The 22,892-nt window shown below is 44.6% G+C and overlaps 1 protein-coding gene across 1 annotated transcript in view; it reads left to right on the top strand.

The window, feature by feature from the left end:
• The window catches only part of LOC308076661 (dual specificity calcium/calmodulin-dependent 3',5'-cyclic nucleotide phosphodiesterase 1A-like), a gene marked incomplete at both ends in the record, with an annotated part of 260,076 nt that overhangs the window by 232,117 nt on the left and 5,067 nt on the right, over positions 1-22,892 (top strand). The window contains 4 exons of the mRNA XM_080457370.1: positions 10,047-10,228; positions 12,220-12,404; positions 12,776-12,920; positions 19,411-19,518. Coding sequence (XP_080313496.1) covers positions 10,047-10,228; positions 12,220-12,404; positions 12,776-12,920; positions 19,411-19,518 — 620 coding nt within the window. The remainder of the gene's footprint in view (positions 1-10,046; positions 10,229-12,219; positions 12,405-12,775; positions 12,921-19,410; positions 19,519-22,892) is intronic.

Below are 22,892 nucleotides of genomic sequence, written 5' to 3'. Positions count from 1 at the left end.
GCACAAGAAAAAGATGGCTGCCGTTCGTGTTTTGGGCTCACTCGAACTCGCCACCTGATTGGCCAACGTAAGCTGTCAATCACAGAACAATGAGCGACGACGCTGATAGGCTTGGCCGTTTGGCACAGGTTTGGCATACACAGCCAATATTGCAGAAAGGCGGTTCATGCCAGACTCACTCCTGGAATCAAATAGAAATTAGATTTCCGGAGGGAGGGTTTACCAGGCTACATATTTCCTGCATCGACACCCCTTTGTAGAGGGCCCAAGATGCAGCACCACCCCGAGTAGAGTGGGCCCGCAGTCCCAACGGGACAGCGGCCCCTCTACTCACATATGCCAACCGAATCGCCTCCATGATCCATCTGGACAGAGTCGGTCTAGCCACCGCCTTCCTCTGACCCCGGCCAAAGGAGACGAAAAGCTAAGACGACTCACGGCCGACCGCCGTCCTCTGACAGTAGAGCCTTAAGGCCCTTACTGGACAGAGACAGTGCCGTCGTCTGAAAACCACATGCATTCCTCGCTCACAGAGAGCGCTTGCATGTCACCAACGCGTTTTGCCGTACAAAGGGCCACCAGGAGCACCGTTTTGAAACTCACGATCTTCAGATCCAACGTTTCAAGAGGCTCAAAGGGGGGCCGACACAGTGCGTCCAGCACCACAGTCAGGTCCCACTTAGGAAACAAAGGTCTGTTCACTGGCCTAGCACGCCTGGCGCCGGTCATAAACCGTCGCACCAGCCAGTGCGCGCCCACCGACTGGAGATTGCTGCCAGGTACACCTTGATGGTAGCGAAAGCCAAATCCTGGTCCAACCTGTCCTGCAGGTAGACCAGAACGCTTCTCACAGGGGCCTGAAAAGCCACCGGAGGTGATTGCTCCAGGCACCATGTCTCAAACATATTCCACCTAACGTCGTATTGACGTCTGGTATAATCCGCCCTAGCCCCCTGTATAGTGGCTACCACTGCAGGGGGCAGGCCTTGCGAGGTCAGACTTGACCTCTCACGGGGTAAACCCACAGATCGTCTCTGCCTTATCTCAGAAGGTCTCTGAACAGGGGGAAAGGCCACGGCTCGTCGTAGAGGAGGGGAGAGATCACCGTGTGATGTGGGCTCTCCTCTGGGAGGAGTCCCACAACCCCCAGGCTGAGTAGCCTTCGTAGACAGCCCCCCAACCGGAGAGGCTGGCGTCCGTGGTGATCACCTTCCAGGACACTACAGCGCCTATCTTGACCCCTTCGGACAAGAAAGTCGCCTGTGTCCACTGTTGGAGTGACATTACACAGCGTGGTGACACTACCACCTTCCGAGAGCCCAAGGAATGCGATATCCTCAGAGACCGGATCCATCTCTGGAAAGGTCTCATGTAGAATCTGCCCAGCTGGATCAGATGTATGGCCGAGGCCATGAGACCCGCGGCTTGCATGCATGTTCTGTACTTGACCCTGCGCCCCAGGCGCATGGAGCGCACACATGCCAAGAAGCTCGCTATCCTGTCCTGGGACAGGCGCGCCACCATCGTGGTGGAATCCAAGGATATCCCCACGAAGGTGGCTTGTTGGGATGGAATCAAAACGCTCTTCTGAGCCTTAATTGTGAACCCTAGGGACTGCAGGAGCGCAATGGCCATCTCCTTGTGCCGCGCTACCTGTTCCCTCGATTCCGCTGCCAGCAGCCAATTGTCTATGTACGTCGCCAGACGCAGACCCTGCTGACGCAGCGGAGCTATCGCCGCCTCGGTGCATTTCACGAACACCCGGGGGCTCAGTGACATGCCAAAAGGGAGCACCGTGTATTCGTACACCTTCCCTTCGTAGCCAAAGCGCAGGAACTTGCGGTGCGGCGGGTAGATTGGGACGTGAAAATAGGCATCCTTGAGGTCTATACTCGTCCACCAATCTCCTTGTCGTATTGTTTGCAACAACGCCCCCCCCTTCTTTTTCACCAGGAAGTACTCCGAATAAAAACCCATTCGGTTCTGATCCGGAGATAATTCCCTGATTGCGCCCTTGCTCAGGAGAGCCAGAACCTCTTCCCTCAGTGTTATGGCCGCTTGGCCTGACGCACGGGAGAACACTACATTGGTTGTTAGTGGAGGTTTGCTCATGAATTGCAACCTGTATCCTTTTAGTACGGTACGTAGTACCCAAGGATTCGGTGCGCACGCTTTCCATTTGGAAAAACATTGAGCGAGGGGATTCAAGGGGAAGGTGGGGGCTGCTGACGTCATCTTTCCCGGCGGGTTCTGACCGTTTGACAGCGGGGGAAGCCTGTGACGTAGACGGGGAATCCCACACACCGTCGACATCCGCCCTGTAGCATTGCTCGCTAGCGCTAGCTGGGCTAATGTCGGTGTCGTCACAGAGCGAGCGTCCGTTCCCATGGGAACGTGAGACGCTGTCGCTCTGCGTGACGTAACCTCGGAACCAAACCTCGTTGTTGTGTCTGCCCGGACCGCAACTCCCCTCGGGGAGTGCTGATGGAGTAACACCGGGGTTTGTTGATGTGAGTTCCGTCGCACCTCGTCCGCCATGTTGGTGAGGTCGAGGGGAACGGACCTGTCGTGCGGTGTTTCTACCCGGAGCGAAACTAGTGTTCCCCTTGGGGAGCTTCGCTGGTGTAACACCGGGGTTCTCTGTGACGTAAACTTCCACCTCTCTGCCGCCATTTTGGGGCGGCTGAGAGAGGCGGCCATTTTTTGCCCTTTCCGAGCCCCAGAGGAAGAAGGTACTGCAGAGATGCAGATGGAATTAAAGTTTTTTCCACAGAGAACCCCCTTTTTACACAAAGCATTTGAGACATTTGATTCATTAGCAAAGGTTTCTCTACCTGCGATTGACTCATCATGTTTACAGCATGCACAGTATTTGTCCCTACAGTGTTTGGGATGTCGTCCTGACTGGTTAGGGGACATGGCAAACACCGAGGGCTCATGAATGATTGCAGAGGGCAGTGTTTCCCTCCGGGAAATATGCTGTCTTGACTTTTCATGACATGGGAAAAAATTGGCATTTGTGATTTTGGCAATAGATTTATTCCACACACAGGAAGCACATTTTGTACACTCATCACTTGAGAAAAAAGGCACACATGACTTTGAACCAGATTCATTGTCTTTAGCGTCTTTCTTAGTCTCTTTGCACTGGTGGACTGGTAGGCCGTGTGGTGACCCACCAAAAAGTCCCTAGAAAATGAATTTCGTTCCCACGTCTTGGAATTACTTTTTCAATGCATAGACAATACCCTTGTGGACTTTGGGTTAAAATATCCTTGCACAAAATCCTGCCGATTTTTTTTTACAAGCCAAAAATGTATATACAAGTGAATAACCAAAAAACGAAAATCTTGTGCTGCTGTTTTTGCTTGTAAAATGGGTTATTTTGATTTTGGCAACACAAAATCTTTCTCAAATGTCATAAATACATATACCTAACATCTGAAACAAGTATTGGTGCCTTAGTATAATCATATTTTAATTTAGTTCATAAAATATAGCAAATTTGATAAAGAAAACGCTATTGAAGTGATTGGCAACCAGCACAATGAAACATACACATAGTACATTTAGCTAAAAGCTTATGCTTCATACATAAAAATGTCACAAACTACTGTGTAATGAAAGGTAGAAAAAAAAAAGCAGTACACCTGGGCCCAAAATGGCTGAAAATCAATCAAAATGCTACCACACCCCTGTAAATTGTAAGAATACCATTTGGACAAAACTAAAATAAATGCACTAAAAGGTCAGAATTATTCCAACATATGGTATAAAACATTTAAAGTTGCACAGTTTGTCACAGCATATGTCATATGTACATCAACAAACACATTTGCATACAAATGCATCACAATAAAAAAAATCACAACATCAGTCTTTTTTGGCAGTGTAAGTACATTTAAGGCTGTGCTGTGAAAAAACAAACAAAGAATACAGCCAAGTTTTTTTTCAACATGTATGCATTGCATTTAAAAGTTAAATGGCAGTGTAGCAATTCTTGAACATCTTGATAATGAAATAAAAAAATAAGGAGCACTTAGGAGTCCTACCAAATTCGACATGGTGCGTTAATCATCCCTATCACTGTCATCAGAGTCATCATCCGATATAGCTCTTTCTTCTGTTTCCTTCGAAACATTCTCACAGTTCTGGCACCGACATAAATCAGTACAAGATAGTCTTGCAGTCTTACAGGAACATCTTTCAGTCTCACATTTGCTTGTCTTGCAACCACAGTGGACTACCTGCAACACACTATCAGGGGCAGGATTGGTAGTCATCCATGTCACTGTTAACTCCCCATCCTCAATGTGCCATCCATTGCCAATGGGTGAAGGGGCACACATTATACCAGTCAGAGAATGTCTCATTACTGCTGCTTGGTAGTTTGCTCTTCTGCAGTGTTGGTACAGGGCGTCACATAACTCACACTTCATCTGTGGTTATATCTGTATCAGGGGGTCGATAGATACATCCCACTATAACGTTCTTGCCATCAAAAAGTGAACTTGAAGAAATTAAGTGGAATGGTTGCAGTACTTGATGCTGTAGTCCTTGTCCAGAACCTAGTGTACTCTCTGTAACAGACCGTGTGGTAACGCACCTCGAGGACCACGCAGTCTTTGTCTTTAATATGCCGAAGGATGGTAGAGTCTTCCTTCATCTCAGCAGCCTTCATCATCAACCGGCCTTTAAACAAACAAAGTACACATAAATGCTCTGTGTGTTTGTGGTGGCGATTGTAGTGTGTGTGTGTGTGTGTGTGTGTGTGTGTGTGTGTGTGTGTGTGTGTGTGTGTGTGTGTGTGTGTGTGTGTGTGGGCTGTAAATACCACAGTGATGAAATAAATGTGTTTTTTACAGGTTTGTATTGACATCATTAAAAAAGACTGTGTGGTGTTAATATATATGTATGTGTGTGTGTATGTATGTATGTATGTATGTATGTATATATTATATTGTCCATGGCATGGGAAGGTAAATAAATGTTAGTGCTACTGCTAAAACCTCTCCCCTGCAGAGCCATAAAACAAAAGGGCCACTGACTGCTGGCAGCTGTGACTTGCCGACCTGAACCCCTTGCATTCCACCCTTATCAGCAACTATTGTTTTAGGTCCTGCTCTCAGCTCTCACAAACAACTCAGACTAATCAATGCTAAGCAGTCTCATATCAAAGTCCATTATAAATACATAAGTAAGTAAATACATTTACTTAAGTACTGTAATTCAGTAACATTTTAAGGTACTTTTACTTTACTGGAGTATTTCCAATGTTCAGTACTTTTACTTCTACTCCACGAGTCAAATATTGTACTTTTTACTCCACTACACCTATATTAAAAAAAAAAGTTAGTTGGATTAATATTACAAAACATACATTAACCACTTCAGCACTAATTAAACTCTACTATTTTAAATCTACAACGTTGTGAGCTTGTCGATCTGCTATTTTCAAAAGATTTTTATACATTTTATACCTTAAGTCCATTTTCATACCATTACTCATATCTATGCATTGCAGTATTGATACTTTTACTAAAGCAACAAATGTGAGTACTTTTTCCACCACTGCTTTTGTTTCTCTATCTGCATATTTCCTTCTAAAAAAATAACACTACATGTATAATGTTACAGAGCCAACAGTTCCTGCTGTAATTATAACAAAACAAACACATTTTTGAAATGACCCACCATAAAGGAAGACCTCAGATGGAATAACGATAGGCCTATATATAGTCATGAAATATATAATATACCTATATAATAAAAAAAATGCTAAATCAATATTTGAACGTTTTGTTTAAAATCTCCTACTTAGCCATATTGTGAATTATTTCAGTATCCCATGTTAAAATGTGTGTGTGTGTGTGTGTGTGTGTGTGTGTGTGTGTGTCCCGTGTGTGTGTGTGTGTGTGTGTGTGTGTGTGTGTGTGTGTGTGTGTGTGTGTGTGTGTGTGTGTGTGTGTGTGTGTCTCTCTCTTACCTGCAGACAATGTTTCTGCTTTTGAGAGTCGATCCCTCTGCCTTTTTCCACATGAATGTACTTGAATGAAAGTTCTTTTTTACAACTAATGCTTAGCACTGGAAGAACAGGGCCAGCAGCAGAAGCTATGGGCAAACCTGTCCTGGACCTAAGTTTCTTTCGGGGGGTTTCCGTCTGCGCTGATGCTGCCCGAAGGGACTGACTGACCCGCGTCTGCATCTGGAACTTTCAATGTCTTTGACTTTGTGGCGCGTTTTTCGGCCGCTTCCAAACGCATTTTGTCAATAAATCGCTGGTAGCATGTTATGTGAAACCCAGCGTCCTCGGGAAGCTGGTCAAAAGCCACATCGACATAATGCTTATACGTTTTTGCAACTTCTTTACTCGGACCCTGCAGAGGAAGCCACCGTTTGACGCTTGTTCTGTTGGTATCCCACCTTTTTTGTGTAAAATCCTGGACCTCTTCCCTCTGGATAGGCATAAGATGCATATAGCATTGTTTCGAGCCCTTTTTACGTGCTTTGGAAGGATATTTTTATCGTTGTTTTGGCTTTTTGACGGACTCCTCGCTGCTCGATGTTACCGTTGCCATGGCTGTTGTTGCAGGAAATGGTGTGAATAAAGAGGCAGCCCATTGGGAGTCACATGCCAAAAACCGCACCACCCCTTTGAAAGTATTACTACGCCTAGTAAGAAAATAGTCCCAAATTAAAACACTGATTATAAAATTCTGGCACGAAAGCAGATCAGGATATTTTGGTTTCTTACTTACTACCAGTAGATATTATTTAAGAAGCAGAGATTATGTAATTTCACCTGATGGGAACGAAACAGAACGAAATAGACCTAGACCAGGGGGCCTATGGTCCTCGACTCCGTCCGGTTGGGCAAGGAAAGCGCCAGTTCTTTTTCCCAAGTGGGAAGCTGACCCCGCATGATGCCGGCCAAGAGGCCGTGACGGGGTAATCAGCTGGGGGCCCGATAGTCGGGCGATGAGTGTCACTTCGGCTGCCTCCCCCTGCGACTAGGCCCGCTGTCCTTGCGTTGTGGTCTAGGCGAAGGTGTAGGAGGTGGAGCGCGTTTCTCATCCTTGCGCCTGACATCCTGAGCGCCGAAAGAGCCTTGAGGACGCTCCCAGGAGCTGGCTCTGGAGCTGGATGCCTTGGACGCGCCACGCTTGCGTCCAGAGGCGCGCTTGCCACCCGCAGCTCCCTGCTGTTGCGGCCTGGCCACAGTGGGGGCGGTGGGTAGTGAGAGGAGGACTGCGGCTGTCTCCTCGAGCTGTTTCTCCGCTGCCTTGGTCCTGGTGATCAGGTCGGCTGCGGTGTCAAACAGGTTGCCGGCTTTGAGTGGTAGGCCACGGAGACCCGTAGTCAGTATGGCCTTGCACCCAGCGGCTAGGTCGAGCCACTGGAGTCTCTCCAGGTCCGCCGTGAGAGCCATGGCTCGGCCCGTCCACATCAGCGCGTTGCAGAAACAGATAATCGCGAGCTGGACTATCCTCCGGAGCTCCACTGCATCGTCGAGTGAGGCGGAGTGCACATCCGCCGCTGTGTCGCCGCATCTGGCGATCGCCCGTTTGAGCACGACGGAGACGGCCTCCTCGGATATCCTCACCTGGCCAGGAATCTCCAGGGTCACCGCCGTCTCTCGTGCAGGCACAGGAGGAACCGGGCTGATCATCGTCACCTCCTGTGACTGCTGGTAGGATGTGAGGCCTACGTCCCCATCCTCGTCCGCCACCGCGACGAGGCCTTCGTCGTCCTCCTCGGTGCCGTCGAAGTCACTGCCGAAGTCCGGATTGGCAGTGTCTCCCCAGGCGGCGATGGAGGTGGTGGGGGAGAAGATGAGGAAGTCGCTGTCTTGAGACGGCCCGACGGCCTCGACAGCGGCGTCTGGTCCGGGGTTGAGGAGGCGGTCCTTAAGGCCTCCTCATCCCGGACCTTGCTGATGGCTCCACTGGAACGTGGGGCCGAGTAGAGAGGAGGGCCCATGGCCCCCAGGCTAGTGCTAGCCGCCGGCGCCCTTGGTGCTTTGGCGGGCGGCGCCTCGGGGCTAACACAGCCGTTACCTGAGGCAGCTAGCGAGGTGGCCCTGGCCAGGCGTCGCTCCAACTGGGCCTCAGAGAAGCTCTTGCAGGGGTCGCACCCGTGTTCGTCTCCGTCTCGGTTACGGGCGAGTCAGGCGTGGTTAGGCCCCAAGCAGGACAGGCAGAGGCGGTGGTCATCGTCCGCAGTTACGAGGTATTCACATCCTCGCATGGCGCATGGACGAGGCGAAACAAACAACAAAAAGGCTAGGTAGCTAGCCTAGCTGCTTGTTTAGGACTTAGCGTAGCGTTAGCTTAGCTTAGCTTTCGCCTCGTGGCGAGAAAACGGAGAGGATAGGAAATAAAGTAATAATAAGAGTAAATAAATCTAAGGAACTCGGGAGAGTTATAGTAACTGAAAACTGATTTACGAAACACCCGTAGAGTAGCACACCAATGCCCTCGCTTTGGGTTGTGTTGGAATTCGACAAGTTTTCTCCGTAGTGCTAGTTCAGCTTGTGCGCAGTCGCGAAAGCAGAGTGGAAGAAGAGGATGAGCTCATATGACGCAGTGGTATTTATACCACCGCCGTGTGTTTTGCGTCACACGACCCTACTCCAATAGGAAATTGAATTTGGGAGTCTGTGTGTGCTCTGTGTGATCGCCAGGGGGCGATGATATCCCATAGTAAGTACCTTACGGAGCTATGCTATAATAACCATAATTTACACGTGAGTATTTCTTTCCCCTACAAATACTCGAATCTACTCTGCGGGACAATTATGCAACATTTTTGTGCTGTCTTTAAGCCGAAATCAACTTGTAGAAGCTGCCGATAGATAGATAGATAGATAGATAGATAGATAGATAGATAGATAGATAGATAGATAGATAGATAGATAGATAGATAGATAGATAGATAGATAGATAGCTAGCAGTGGTGTAAAGTAACTAAGTACATTTACTCAAGTAGGCCTACTGTACTTAAGTACAATCCCGAGTTATTTTTACTTCATGGAGTATTTCCAATTACGATACTTTTACTTCTACTCCACTACATCTTAGAGGCAAATATTGTACTTTTACTCCACTACAATTATTTGAAAACTTTAGTTACTAGTTACTTTTTTAGATTTTGTTTATTATTACAAAACATACATTAACCACTTCAGCCCCATACATTTCGGCCATTTGAAAATAGCAGATCTGCAAGCTCATAATGTGTCTCATCGCATTATGTGTCACGGTCCGCTCCTCAGCCCTTGGACTTTGTCTGTGTTTATTACTTTTGGACTTTTACTATGTATTCCTGTTCTGTTTTGGTCTTTTAGTTCTGTGTACTTTTCAGATGACTAAAATATGACTAGCCTGCCCTAGCGCGTCTGATATCTGGTCTAGAGGGGCGGATTCAAAATCTCTGGAGAAAACATCCGTGGGCTCCCATTGGTTCACCGATCTGTGCGCCCGCCCCCGCCCCGCGCCCCTCCTCCTCCCCCAATGTGCAGCATTGAGAGCATAGACATATAAAGATAGACGCCTCCTTCAAAAGTCAGTTAGACGCGCTGTGATTGGCCAGTAGTCAACGTGCTGTGATTGGCCAGTAGTCAACGCGCTGTGAGCGCTGTGATTGGCCAGTAGTCATTTTGAGTGCCAGCTTTCCTCCTCTAAAATGGCGGCCGCGATACCAGTTGCTCCAACGAACTGCAGAGGCCAATGAGGTATCTAGGTTTCTATATCTATGATTGAGAGCCCTTACGTCACAACATTTGGAGAGACGCCCACTGCACTCTGGTTGTTTGGGGAAATTAAAGGTTGACTCCCACTTCCTATGCCAGGAATGTGAACAGGAATGTGGTCCAGGCTCTTATTTTTGAGCAAAGCGTGAAGGAAAATAAAAGCCTGCAGATCGAGGCTAAAATATGACTAAAACGAAATGTCATTTTATGCAAAAGACTATGACTAAAACTAAATCAAAAGTTGCTGTCAAAATGATCACTGTTGTGTGCATGCGTGCATGTGTGTGTGAAGCAGTTTGAACAGTATCAGTGGTACCAGCGAGGGGAAAGGTTCCAGCGGCAAGAGCCAGGCGGGGTCAGAAGTCAGCGGTGGTCTCAACTGTTCCCTGCACACGGTGGACTTCAAATGCTTCAAGAGCACCTGGACAGACGAGGTGCACCACAACCGAGACAAATGGAAGACCCAGGCTGACAAAGGTCTTAAAGCTCTAAGCATTCTTTTTTTTGTTGTTGAATAAAAACATTATTTTGTCCAATCTCTATAGGGCATAGCAGTGGCGGCCATGTTGTGGTTCCACAAATTGAAAGCCCATATTTTTTTCCCATAGAGATTTACGAGATTTATATTATTTATTTTAAGCCTGGAACAAAGTCATCCAGGCTCCTGGTGAATAATGACCATAAACATTTGATTCTGTGGGGTATTTTTTTGTAATTGATATACTATATTTAATAAATACCCATTTTTTGTGGTTTAAAAAAAATCACATATAAAATCCAGGCTTAAAATCATTAATATAAATATGTTTTGGAAATCTCTATGTTAATACGATATAACCTTTTTTTATTTGGTCTCCCTGCTCTTCTATTGAGACGCTTAAGGCAGGTACAGACTGCAGGACCTTTAAGTGGTCGGGGGGTCATCTGATCGTTAAGCATTACACACTGCAGGAGTTTATTTCTTGAAATCGGCTGTCATAATATCGTTGTGGTCTTCACAACAGGATTGATCCCCGACAATGGCTGACACACTGTAGGATAGTTCACTAGGATGCTATCTCCAGAGTCAGACCCAATACATACATTTGAGTTTATTCCAATTCATTTTAATCGACGTATCCCGTGATATGCCTCTCTCCCTCTCCCTCTCCCCCCTCTCTCGCTCTCTCTCTCTCTCTCTCTCTCTCTCGCACGTCAAGTGCGCAGAAGCGGTCAGTGACAGCGTTGCCATGTCCGCTTATTATAAGCGACTTTGGGCTTGTTTTTCTGTAGAGTTGCTTGTAAATATTGGTTGTTGCGGGGTGCATTTTTTGGGCTTATTTGTGTAGTTGCTTATTTGGCCTTGTTTCCTAATGTTGTTTAAACCAGTGGTTTAAACAACACATAATATGTATTTGTCCGCAGACCCCCCTTCTGTAAATATGTTGTGCCATCATAGACCCCCATACAAGATTTGTGTGGATTTGGAAAATATTCCACAATTTTCTCAAGAATTGTCTTTGAAAATAGCTGCGACGCGTTGTGAGCTTGTAGATCGGCTATTTTCAAATATCCAATGTATTTGTAAATAGGTTTAAAGTGCTCAAGTGGCCTTTTCTTGGGCTTGTTTTCATAGACCTGGTTGCTTATTTCTCTCGCAACATCTGGCAACGCTGTTCAGACAGCGTGCACATGCTGCACACACACACACACACACACACACACACAGAGCTCGCTCTCGCTCTCACTCTCTGTCTGTCTGTCTCTCTCTCTCTCTCTCTCTGTACAATTCCTCTAAAATAAACAGCCCACCAGGCTCGCTCACTCTCTCATTTTGTTTTATCATGTTAACTTAATACAGGACTGGACGATAATATTGCGGTAGGGACTGTTTGTTGTGGTCAGATCCAGCGACGCTCCCCTGGCCACGGTGGCTGTAATGTGCTCTCATTGGCTGTAGCGTGGATCTCCTCGCAGACCCCTTTCATACTGTATGATACTGTGAGATGTCTAGTCGGCGACATAGCTGAATATCTAACAGGGTAGTTATCTGAAAACGGTCGGAAAGCCGTCGCAGAGCGGATAATCGCGGCCATATCGTCTCGCGGAGCCTTTTACACACAGCGAGCATTAGCTCGCCGATCAAAGGCCGATCTGTGTCAGATCGGGAGGTTTTGTCGGCGAGCGCCAAAAAATGTCGGCGACAGCAATATCGGACCCAATCTCCTGCAGTGTGTACGGGCCCTTAGATCCTGTGTCTAGGTTGGACACAACCTTTGGCACAATATCCTGTTTCTGGTTTGACACAAATGTGTACGTGAAGGTCAACATTTCATTTCTCCCCAAAGCAAGCAGTCAAGCTCTATTAGCTCAGTGATAAACATGTCAGCACTTTCAGAGACCCGGGTTCATCTCTCTCAGCTAAAGGGTCCTTGGCTTGAAACACGTTGAAGACCCCTACTTTAGATGTTTGTACATTCCCTTACCAGACCTAGAGGAGAAAACCAAGAAAGAAACGGCAGCAAAGGCCAATCAGGAGGAGGACAGGCGGGACGACAGAGAGACTGCTGCCTCCGACGACCAATCAGAGGACAAGGAGGAGAAATCAGGACCGCAAGAGACACAGGAGGAGGAGAAGCCAAGGACAGAGGAGGAGCAGGAGAGGGAGGGGCAGGTAGGGGGCGCTAAGGAGTAGGGCTGCAACTATCCATTATTTTCTTAGCCATTATTATATTGATAACTTGTTTGATTAATCGACTAATTGATTTTATTTATTGATTTATTGTTTTTTTTTAACAAAACAACATTCGGCAACAATATTTTATGTGTGTCATATAAAAAAACATTGAAAAAAGCTGATCAGCTATTGACCCTGTTTTTTTTCACAAATCTACAAGCTCACTGTGTGCTATTTTGACTGTTTTTGGGGGAAACATTTCACCTATAATGACATAATGACCCAAATAGCAATTATTTAATTAAATCATTGATTCTTTTTCTATTTTTGTGTAATCAATTACATTGAATATTTCGATAACTGTCAAGGAGCGCCTGGAGGAGCCCACAGAACAAGAAGGAGACCAGGAGCCCGTATTGCCCCCTGGGGGCCCCGAGCATAACGAACACGAAGGGCCGCAGGAACCAGCAGGCAGCCAGACCAACTCACATCACAACCAGCATGTTCACAATGGTATGGCGCGACAAAGTACAAAGTAAATTCACTCAAGTACTTTTTTTCCTTCCTCTTTCTTTTTACTTCATAGTTATACTGTATTATACTGTACTATATTCAAATTAAAGGTAGGGTAAGTGATATGTTGTGGTCAAAGCGTAGCACTTCATAATAATAGTATTGTTAAGGTTTTTTGTCAGGTTAAAGCACTATATTCTAAAAGTATCCAGTGCTATAGAGTGTTTGTTCAGTAACAGGGGTTCCTCCATCTCTCCAGCTCTTTAATAAACAGACAATACATTTTCAGGTGTGTTGCACATTTTAAACCAATCAGGAGAGAGTACCCATTTATCAGCTTCAATATTATATTGTTCCAGTTCCAATTGTGTCTGCTCATTTCTTTGTGTCATTGGTCTTCCAATATCACTTGCTTATCCTGTATCCTGAGTTCTCTCTCCTGATTGGATAAAATTGGTATCCCAACCTGAAAATGCATTTTCTGTTCATTAACTCATTCACTGTCAGAGTAAATAAATACATAAATCAGCCACTGCCAGCAATTTTTTTGTTTTCCTTAACTTTTCAACTAGTCACAGAATATTTATCTATGTATGATCGATCCCCCGAAAACAATTTCATTGCCACCCCCCGTTCGCTTGTTATAAGCCGTTGAATATAGCATATCTCATCAAAAAAGCTGAGTAAAACCAGGGAGGCGAGATACAGGCGTTTTTCCAAATCGAATAACAAGGATGTGAATGGTGGTGGAAATCTTGCGATCACGTGATCTCCTGGATCTCTGTGACTGAGGATGAAATGGTCACTTATGTGTTAGTGAAGGGCGCCATCTTGTGGAAAAACACCAAAACACGTCAAACACGTCAATGGCGGTGTGGGCTTTGGAAACAAATCACACACCCAGTGTGAAGAGAGTGGTGCCTTTCATGAGTTCATTTCATTAAGCTATTATTAGCCTAAGACTGCTTTAAAATAACTTTATTTTGGTAGAAACATCTTTTAAATATTTTAACTCACTTAAGCTACTTTTAAGGACTTAAAGTATGTTTACTCAAATTGTAGATCGGTCGTTTTAGTGTGCGTGTGTGTGTGTGTTTGTGTGTGTGTGTGTGTTTGTGTGTGTGTGTGTGTGTGTGTGTGTGTGTGTGTGTGTGTGCGCACACGCACGCATGTGAATGTGTGTGCGCAAGTATTTTTACTCAATTTAGTAATTTTCTAGTGCTTTGACTTAAATATGTTACTTTTTACAGACTTTGATGACTTTAAAGTATTTTTACTCATTTTACGGATGGACGGACGGACGGACGGACGGACGGACGGACGGACAGACACACACACGAAGGCAGTCAAAAAAACATCAAACGCGTCAATGGCAGAGAATGAGTTAAAGAGCCGGGTTAGACAGGGAAACCCCTGTTACTGAACAAAAGCTATATAGCAATGATTATTATCAGAATGTATAGTTATTTAACACTTATTTTAACAAAGGAATATCACTTACCCTACCTTTAAATCATCCTTAACCTTTAAGTAAAATGTGTTATTTCCTAACCCTGGATTTACAATCATTGTGTTATTTGCAGGGGTGCACATAACTTTTTAGGTCTAGTACTCAGAAGAGCACCTGGAGATGTAACAAATAAATGGTCCCATCCCCGGGGGGGTGCTGCGCGAGAAAAAAGGACGCTCTGCTTCCATATTCCTCCGCTTTTTTCCCCTCGCGCCGTTTGGTGAACCCCCCAAGGTTGGTGGCATGTGCTGCGCTGTTTTTATCCACCAGATTGGGACGTTCACGGCATATTTTGCACCATTACGGTGCGTTCATCTTCAGTGACGAATGCCTCTAACAGCCGCTGCTGGCTGCGTGCAGCGAGTCTCACTGAAATTAACGAGGCAACACTCACACAATCACGTGCAGCATGCGTCCCTTCCCCCCCGCCTAAATTCCTAGCCTCGATCTCTAGGCTTTTATTTTTTATTTTTGCTAAAAAAATAAAAGCTTGGAAATTCCTGTCCCAGCTGTTGGTACGCAAAAGCGCCTCGCGTCGTCTGATGTGCCGCGCATTATTTATTTTGGGTGCGCATGCCACCTTTGCACCAGTTATGTACACCCCTGGTTATTTGATGGCCTTGGCATTTTGCCTTTTATGCCCTCGACAAATTGACAATACCAAAGGCCAAGTAGCCTTGCCCCTAAAATGATGAAATTCCAGGCCTGGTCCTCAATTCTAACGTTTCCCAACCGGCGTGCCACGGCCCTTTAGTGTTCCGTCTGAGAGGGCTTGATGTATGTGTGCACATGCCTGGTCTCCCGTAGATCCCATAGACTCTATTTCTGTTTCCCAACCTTTTTGGTGGCATAGCCAAAAGATTCTAGGGCACACCTAGATATATGGTGTGTGTGTGTATGTATATATATATATATATATATATATATATATATATATATATATATATATATATATATATATATATTTCCAAGGGCGGAAAGTATTGCTCTCTGTGTAAAAATCCATGCCGTACGCCGTATATCAAGTAAATCCTCGATTATACCTAGTTGAGCAGTGTTGCACACAGAAAATAGACAATGTACAAGCTCACAACGTGTAACAGTGCTCTTTTAGAAATTCCAGCCCTTGCCCCTCGAACATTCTCTGCACGTCTCTGGTCCCTACAATCTATGGGAGTGTCCCTACGATCTATGGGAGCCGATCTATCCCCCTTCCCTCTGGGTCCCTTCTCTTGCGTTGCCATGGTGTTTTTCTTCGATCCTTAGTGTCTGCTTGACTGCTTCTCTCATCCCTGTTGCCCATGCACGCACACGCACGCACGCACGCACACACACACACACACACACACACACACACACACACACACACACACACACACACACACACACACACACACACACACATATGCATCCACACACACAAGCACACGAGCGCACACGCACGCACGCACGCACGCACGCACGCACGCACAGACATACGGATGCAAACACACGCGCGCACACACACACACACACACACACACACACACACACACACACCCACACTCTCAAGCTGTTACGTGACATGTTGTGTCCTTCAACATGTCCTTGTGAGCTCAAGCTGTTGTCAACCAATCACAGCCTCCCATAGTGCAGTGGTTCTCAAAGTCTGGAAGCCCTTGAGTTGGTTCCCAACAGTTATAGTTTAACCACTTCACCACTATTGTGTTCGTCGGCTCTTTGAAAATAGCCGATCCGATCTACAGTACGTTGCAATGCGACACGTTGTAAGCATAGAGTTATAATATATGTAGAGGGCGGACGGCCTCTCCCCCACTTATTCATTTCAATGAAAGTTGCTCACCAACTGAAGCACCCGGAAGAACGCTCTACCTCCGCATTTTTCTTGATTTGAGCACCATATTTTGGGGCTCAAATGCGAAAGACTTGAGCAACAAGCAGGCGCACTAAGGTTTCAAACGGTAGACGCACGTGCAGTAGCGTTTTAAATGCGAAAGTCCTGTAATCAACTTCACTGTTATACCGCTTGGTTGTAAAGCTTGTAGATCGGCCATTTTCTCATGCAAGTTGTAGGTGACAAAACAATACTGCAATTGTTTGTATACTACCTTTGCCAGGAGATTAGCCTAACATTTGATAAGATAGATGGATCAAGGTTTGTCTTTTTGATTAAGTACGACGGCATGCTTGAAGGCAGCCGGAACATCCTGAGGTTAGGCAGTAGTTAATTCATAATAGGATACTTGGGCCAACTGCATCAGAGACTTCTATTCCTTTAGGAGCCGGGAGGGGATACTGTCTGACGGATAGTTTGTTTTGTTCACAAAACGACAGTTTGTGAACCTTATTATTAACACATACTAAGGTTCATAAGCATAATACAAGTTCCTTATTAAGTATTAATTCATGCTTATTGTGATCTTATAATATAACAATAAATGTGTTAACAATGCTATTATCAACACATATATATCCTTGTTAACCCATTATAAGGTTTATACGCATCTTGTAAGATTTTAGAAGTGTGTTATTAACGGTTAATTAATGCTTATTAAAAGGGATGTTTGTTCAAAGTGCTACCTTGCTACTTTTACTTCTTCCACCACTGAATAACTGTCATTTTCCTGCCCTCATATTTCAGAGACACAAAAGCCGTCTACATGGATACATTAACATTTGCTGTTCCATTTCAGGAATGCACCATTTTGTTTTTCTATCAGATTCTTTCAGTGCCATAACCAGTGGTGGATATTAACTTGAGTACTGTACTTAAAGTGGCTCTGTAACTTTTTTCCCCTACAAATGTGATTTTGTCCAATCTGTATGGTAGAGTAGGTTAAAGCAGCACTATGTAACTTTTTAACAACTATATAGCATATTATGTCCCACAAAATTATAAAGTTTGAGAAATAACAATCATCCTTCCACAAATGTATAGACTCAGGGGGGGTCCCTGCTAGTGGCTTGACTGTATTACTATGTATAGGGGAGAAAATGAGTTGCATCCTGGCATTTGCCAAGGCACCGAGGCAGAACTGCCAGTCAAAGACTGGCCAATCACAGCGCGTCCTCTCCGGACATGTTCGCAGAGACTCTTGGGTAATGAAGTCAAAGATGTTGGCTGCCATGTTATTTGTGTCCAAAGTGGCCACTGATACCCCAAACGACATAGTGCTGCTTTAATACAATATAACTTATACCCTGCTCTTCTATTGAGACGTTTAGATCATGTCAAAGGTCATGTCTCACCTAGACACAGAATCTGACACAAATTTTGACCTGAAGTTCAAGATCCTGTGCAAGCAGGCAGGCTATATAGTCCATATTCACACGGCGGCCATTTTGGAATTTAACATTGCGTTGCTGTGGCAACTGGGGTGGCATTTCATTGACTTAATGGCAATATGGCCGCCGTGTGAATATGGTCTATTAGCTCAATGGTAACAAAAAAGAATCTGCACTGCAGGAAACCGGGTTCAAATCTGGGGTAGAAGAGAAAAGCCCCGCCTCGCGCCTCCTCCTCCTCCTCCTCCTCGCGAGGAGGAGTGCCTCGCGTAAAAAACCCTGTCTCGAAAAGCCTTGCGCCAAAGCCCTGCGCCTAAAACGAGCATACCTTTCCAATTTCCCAACGAATGCCAATTTCCCTGTGACATATACACACACACATATTGTTCAATTAGTGTTAAATAGTGTTAAATAGCTCTATAAGTGTTAAATAGCTCTATATTGCAATAGTAATCATTACTATGGAGTGTTTGGTCAGTAACAGGGGTTGCCTCATCTCTCCAGCTCTTTATTGACCAGAAAAATATTTTTTTCACAGATCTACAAGCTTCTCTGTGTCACATTGTGACGTGTTGTGAGCTTATCTGCTGTTTTGAAAGGGAAAACAATTATTTTGAACTTTTTTGGTCTAAAAGATTTTTAGAGCAACAGTCACCGAGTTATGGCCATTTGAAGAATCATGAATCAAGAAGGTTTCATTTGTCACTAACTTACAAGTTATACAAGTAACAACAGAATGTTGTTGGGAAGAAGTTATTTTGTTTTGAAGTGTTAAACACTGCTGCAGCCCATATTATGTGTTAGTTAAAGTTGTACAATGCAGAATCACAAATAACGATTTTTAGCAACCTCTGCTGGTCACTACCGTCACTGCATACAATTTCCCTAGTCCTCGATTACCCAGAATTCCATTCGTTTTCACCGGAAGCCGGAAGCGTTTCAAAAAGCGATCTTTTAATTGTTTTATACTATCTACGGATCGTTTCTCTTAGCCAGTGGAGCATTAGTTACCATGAGCTGTGCTTTCTTTTTCTGTTCTTTTTCGATCTTCCAATCCTACATTATCTTAAAATCAGCGTGAGGTTCCTTTTTGTTAATAGCGCGGTAGTTCCTGGCCAAACAGGAAACCGTTGCGGTAGTTCCTGAGGACGTCGGCCACGACGTCATGACGTTGGCCAGGAACGTCATTTTCCCGGGAAAGTCCCCCCCGTACACGTTCAATAGAAAATATATAAATAAAAGGCTTCCGGGGGTGAAATTCACGGAGTGGGTGTTGTGAAACTTTTGCCACTCGCAAAAGATATACAATTTAACTTTAGTTTTGTTGAAAACGTTACCTAGTATTACTTTAAGGTCCTTACACACCGGGGCGATTTTTTCGTGCGAATAATAAGCTTTTTTTTAAAACCTTATAAAGTCAATGCAAGCGTACATGGCGCGAAAAAGCGGAAAAGCGAAGCGAAAAAGCGTCTTTTAATTATTCGGAACGAGTCCAAATTTTGCGTATACTCGCACATTCGCCGGTGTGTAACCGCCTTTAGTTTTTTTTTTACTTTAAATATATTTATTCATTCATTCTTGGGTGTAACTACCTGTTCTCATGGCAGACCCCTGAACGGTGTTTGTGGCACGTTTGGTGTGGATTGGAGCAACGGTGTGCCCGTGGCCCTTGTGGGCCCCTGACGTGTCCTTTAGGTGCCACAAGTGCCCTTGGCGTGACTATTCTCATGGCAGACACCAGAACAGTGTTTGTGCCCAAGTGTGATGTGGACCTGAGCAACGGTGCGCCTCGCAAGTCCGGATGTTACGTTTGCGACGTCCACAATCCATTGTCCACCCTCTAGGCCAGTGGTTCTCAACCTGTGGGTTGGGATCCCAGGGGGGTCCCCACATTATTTTTAGGGGTCCCCGGATGACAGTAAAGTGACAATTTAAGGACTTTTAAGACCTTTTTAATACCTTAATAAATATATGAAAACTATAGTGTAAACAATGGTCAAACATTGGCCAAATTGTCAAATAATCTAGGAAAGAGGCTAACATTATGAAAACTAGACGCGTCGCAATTCAGGGCAATTGCAGAGTGTGGTTGCGCCGACGCGAGTCGCCGGTCGCTGCCGCCGGGACTCGAGGGATACGCTGGGAGGAATACCGTCGGAGGCTGCGCCAACATCTGATTCAAATTTGGGATTGACTGGACGTTTCGTTTGTGATTTGTGGCCTTTTTCTTTTTAAATGGGCCCCTTCCGCTAACTTTGGAAGCCATTTACGGACGAACGGTATGGACTATCAAAATTCTGTTTCTGTCCAGATTATCGCATGGGTCCAGAGATCATGTGTACCGATTTTTGTGAAATTTAGACAAAATATGTGGGAGGAGGAGCTAAAAGTGTGTTTTGAAGAAAATTCAAAATGGCGGAAAATCTATCCTGACGCAAATAGGCGTGGCCTATATAGGGAGTTGCGTCATGACCCAAGGAATCTAGGTGGAAAAGATTTTTATTCTAGGACCTACGGTTCAAGAGTTATAGGCCAAAACGTAAAGTGGGCTGTTATAGCGCCACCATGTGGCCGAATGATATAATTTTTCTTTGAATAATTTCTCACTAAATTATGAACCTCCCCTCCAAGTCTTGTAACTCTAGCTCTTACAGTTTTTGAGAAAAAAATACTTGAATTTGAGTTTTTTCACTTTTCCATCAAAGTGGATGGGGACATTTAATGCACTAATTAATCAATATCAATTAAACTATGTAACCAATCTCTTAGCAAAGTACAAGCGCACGATTCCCGGTGAGGCCGGTCATTTTGACATATGGCACTAAATTGGGAAAAATTAACTGTGGGAGGAGTAGCAGCCTGAAATAAAGTTTATCTAGTGGAATAAAGTCGGTAGAGTACTATAGTCTGGTTGCCCATTCGGGCAACCACACTAATAACTGATCTACAACACCTCACAACGCGAGAGCTTCTAGATCAGCTATTTTCACAATATTTATCTGTGGAACCGAGTCAAACTAAATGTAATGCCTCAACTCCTACAATTTCAAGTACTTGTCAGGCTGGGGGTCCCCAGTTCAAATATGATTATTTTGGGGGGTCGCAGCCTGAAAAGGTTGAGAACCACTGCTCTAGGCTATTTTAATATAGATGTTTACATGCGCAAAATAGGGACACCAGGTTGAAAGCGGTTAAGTGTGTGTATGGGTTTTTTAAATATTGAACCAATGAAAAGTATTAAAAGGAGCTTGCGACTAAATAATAACCATGGATCCATTGGATTTTTTTTTCTCTTTTCTTTAAAAGTAACAGTTTTGGACCTTGACGACATACACCAGTCCAGCACAGCACAGCACAGCACAGCACAGCACAGCACAGCACAGCACAGCACAGCACAGCACAGCACAGCATGTCCCAGTACCCATTATGACCCAGTACCCATTATGACCCACAGTCTATTTGTGACATGGTTTAAAAATGTGCCATATTCCTTCATCTCCAACAGACACCGAAGAAGACGGGCACAAGATTATTCCCGACAGCAACCGTTCTGAATCCCTAACAGTGGCTGCTGCATCTGTTCCCCATACAAACTTAACACCCCTATAATCACCAAACAAAGACTTACATTACCCAGGAGGCTACTCTCTCCCTCTCTTTGCTCTCTCTAGCTGTGGCTGTTTGTTGTTCTAGATTGCCATCTGGTGGACACTGGGGGACATTGCCACATGTATTTTGTTCTCTTTCATTCTCATCACTGTTTCTATGTTTTTTCTTTGTTTTAATTGTATTTCTCTTTTTGTTTGTGTTACCTAAACCAGTGGTGCTCAACATGTGGGCCGTGATATTATTGCAAGTTGGCCCCCAAATAATTGACAAAGCACAAATATTGTATTTATAATATATAACCTTATATTAAAACAATTGGTATTTTTTTCTGTAAAACCTTGAAAAGTGAGTCGTCATTGTGAAACAGATATCTTACTTGGTTGAGCCGAGCCATTGATCGAAGGCAGAAACATTGATTGATCATTCAAATAAACATGCTCTGAAAATGCACGGCAGCCGTGGTCTGCAAACACTTTTGAGATTTCGAAGTGGGCCCTGATCCAGAAAGGGTTGAGAACCACAACGACTCACTTTTCAAGGTTTTACAGAAAAAAATACCAATTGTTTTAATATTATGTTATATATTATAATTACAATATTTGTGCTTTGCCAATTATTTAGGGGCCAACTTGCAATAATATCACGGCCCACATGTTAGGAACCACTGACTTAAAATAAGGTGATATGGCACTGACTTGGCTCATAGCACGCTAATTGTAACAGAGCCAAAAAGAAAAAGACAAAATTAACATTGCTACAGTGCTGATGTTTTCAATTTACAATTAGGGTATTGTCGCTCTCCTGTAAGTGCAGTGCTGCCTACATGACTAAAACCTGGGGGGCCCTAGTTGGTAGACAGCAGTTAAAGGACGACTTCACCCATTTTCTACCTATCTTCATGTAATTGGTCCTCACTAATCATGATAAAGGTATACCATTTTCTTTCTCTCCTCTGTCTATGTCTCAGAGGAGGGCTGTAGACACTTCAGAAACCCACCTACCAGCAGAGATGGGAAGTAACGGAGTAAGAGTACTTCGTTACTGTAACAAAGTAGTTTTTTCAAGTATCTGTACTTTACTGAGTACTTATTTTTCAGACTACTTTTTACTTTTATCCGTTACATTTTAACACAAGTATCTGTACTTTCTACTGAGTACATTTTCAAAACAGGCTCGTTACTTTATTTTTAATGTTTAATGCGCGCAGATCAAAGAAACATAACCTACTCTTGCGTACCAGCGCACCAGACCAGCGTACACAGCTCTGTGTGTAACGTTACTACAAATGAGTATAATACTTCCTGTTAGTAGACAAGAAAATAAAACTAAGGAGACCAATTATTACTAGAGTCCTTAGAGGAAGTTCCCTTTTGTTGCTCACGAGCTGTTAAGACTCAGCTGTGTGTGTGTGTGTGTGTGTGTGTGTGTGTGTGTGTGTGTGTGTGTGTGTGTGTGTGTGTGTGTGTGTGTGTGTGTGTGTGTGTGTGTGTGTGTGTGTGTGTGTGTGTGTGTGTGCGTGCGTGCCGGTGAGACGAATTAATATAAACAACAACACGTGGATTAATCGC

The sequence above is a fragment of the Gymnoscopelus braueri genome (genome assembly GCF_963280865.1).
Source record: "Gymnoscopelus braueri genome assembly, contig: SUPER_20_unloc_1, whole genome shotgun sequence".
In the NCBI taxonomy this organism is placed as follows: domain Eukaryota; kingdom Metazoa; phylum Chordata; class Actinopteri; order Myctophiformes; family Myctophidae; genus Gymnoscopelus; species Gymnoscopelus braueri.
This window is presented reverse-complemented; position numbering and strand designations above follow the sequence as displayed.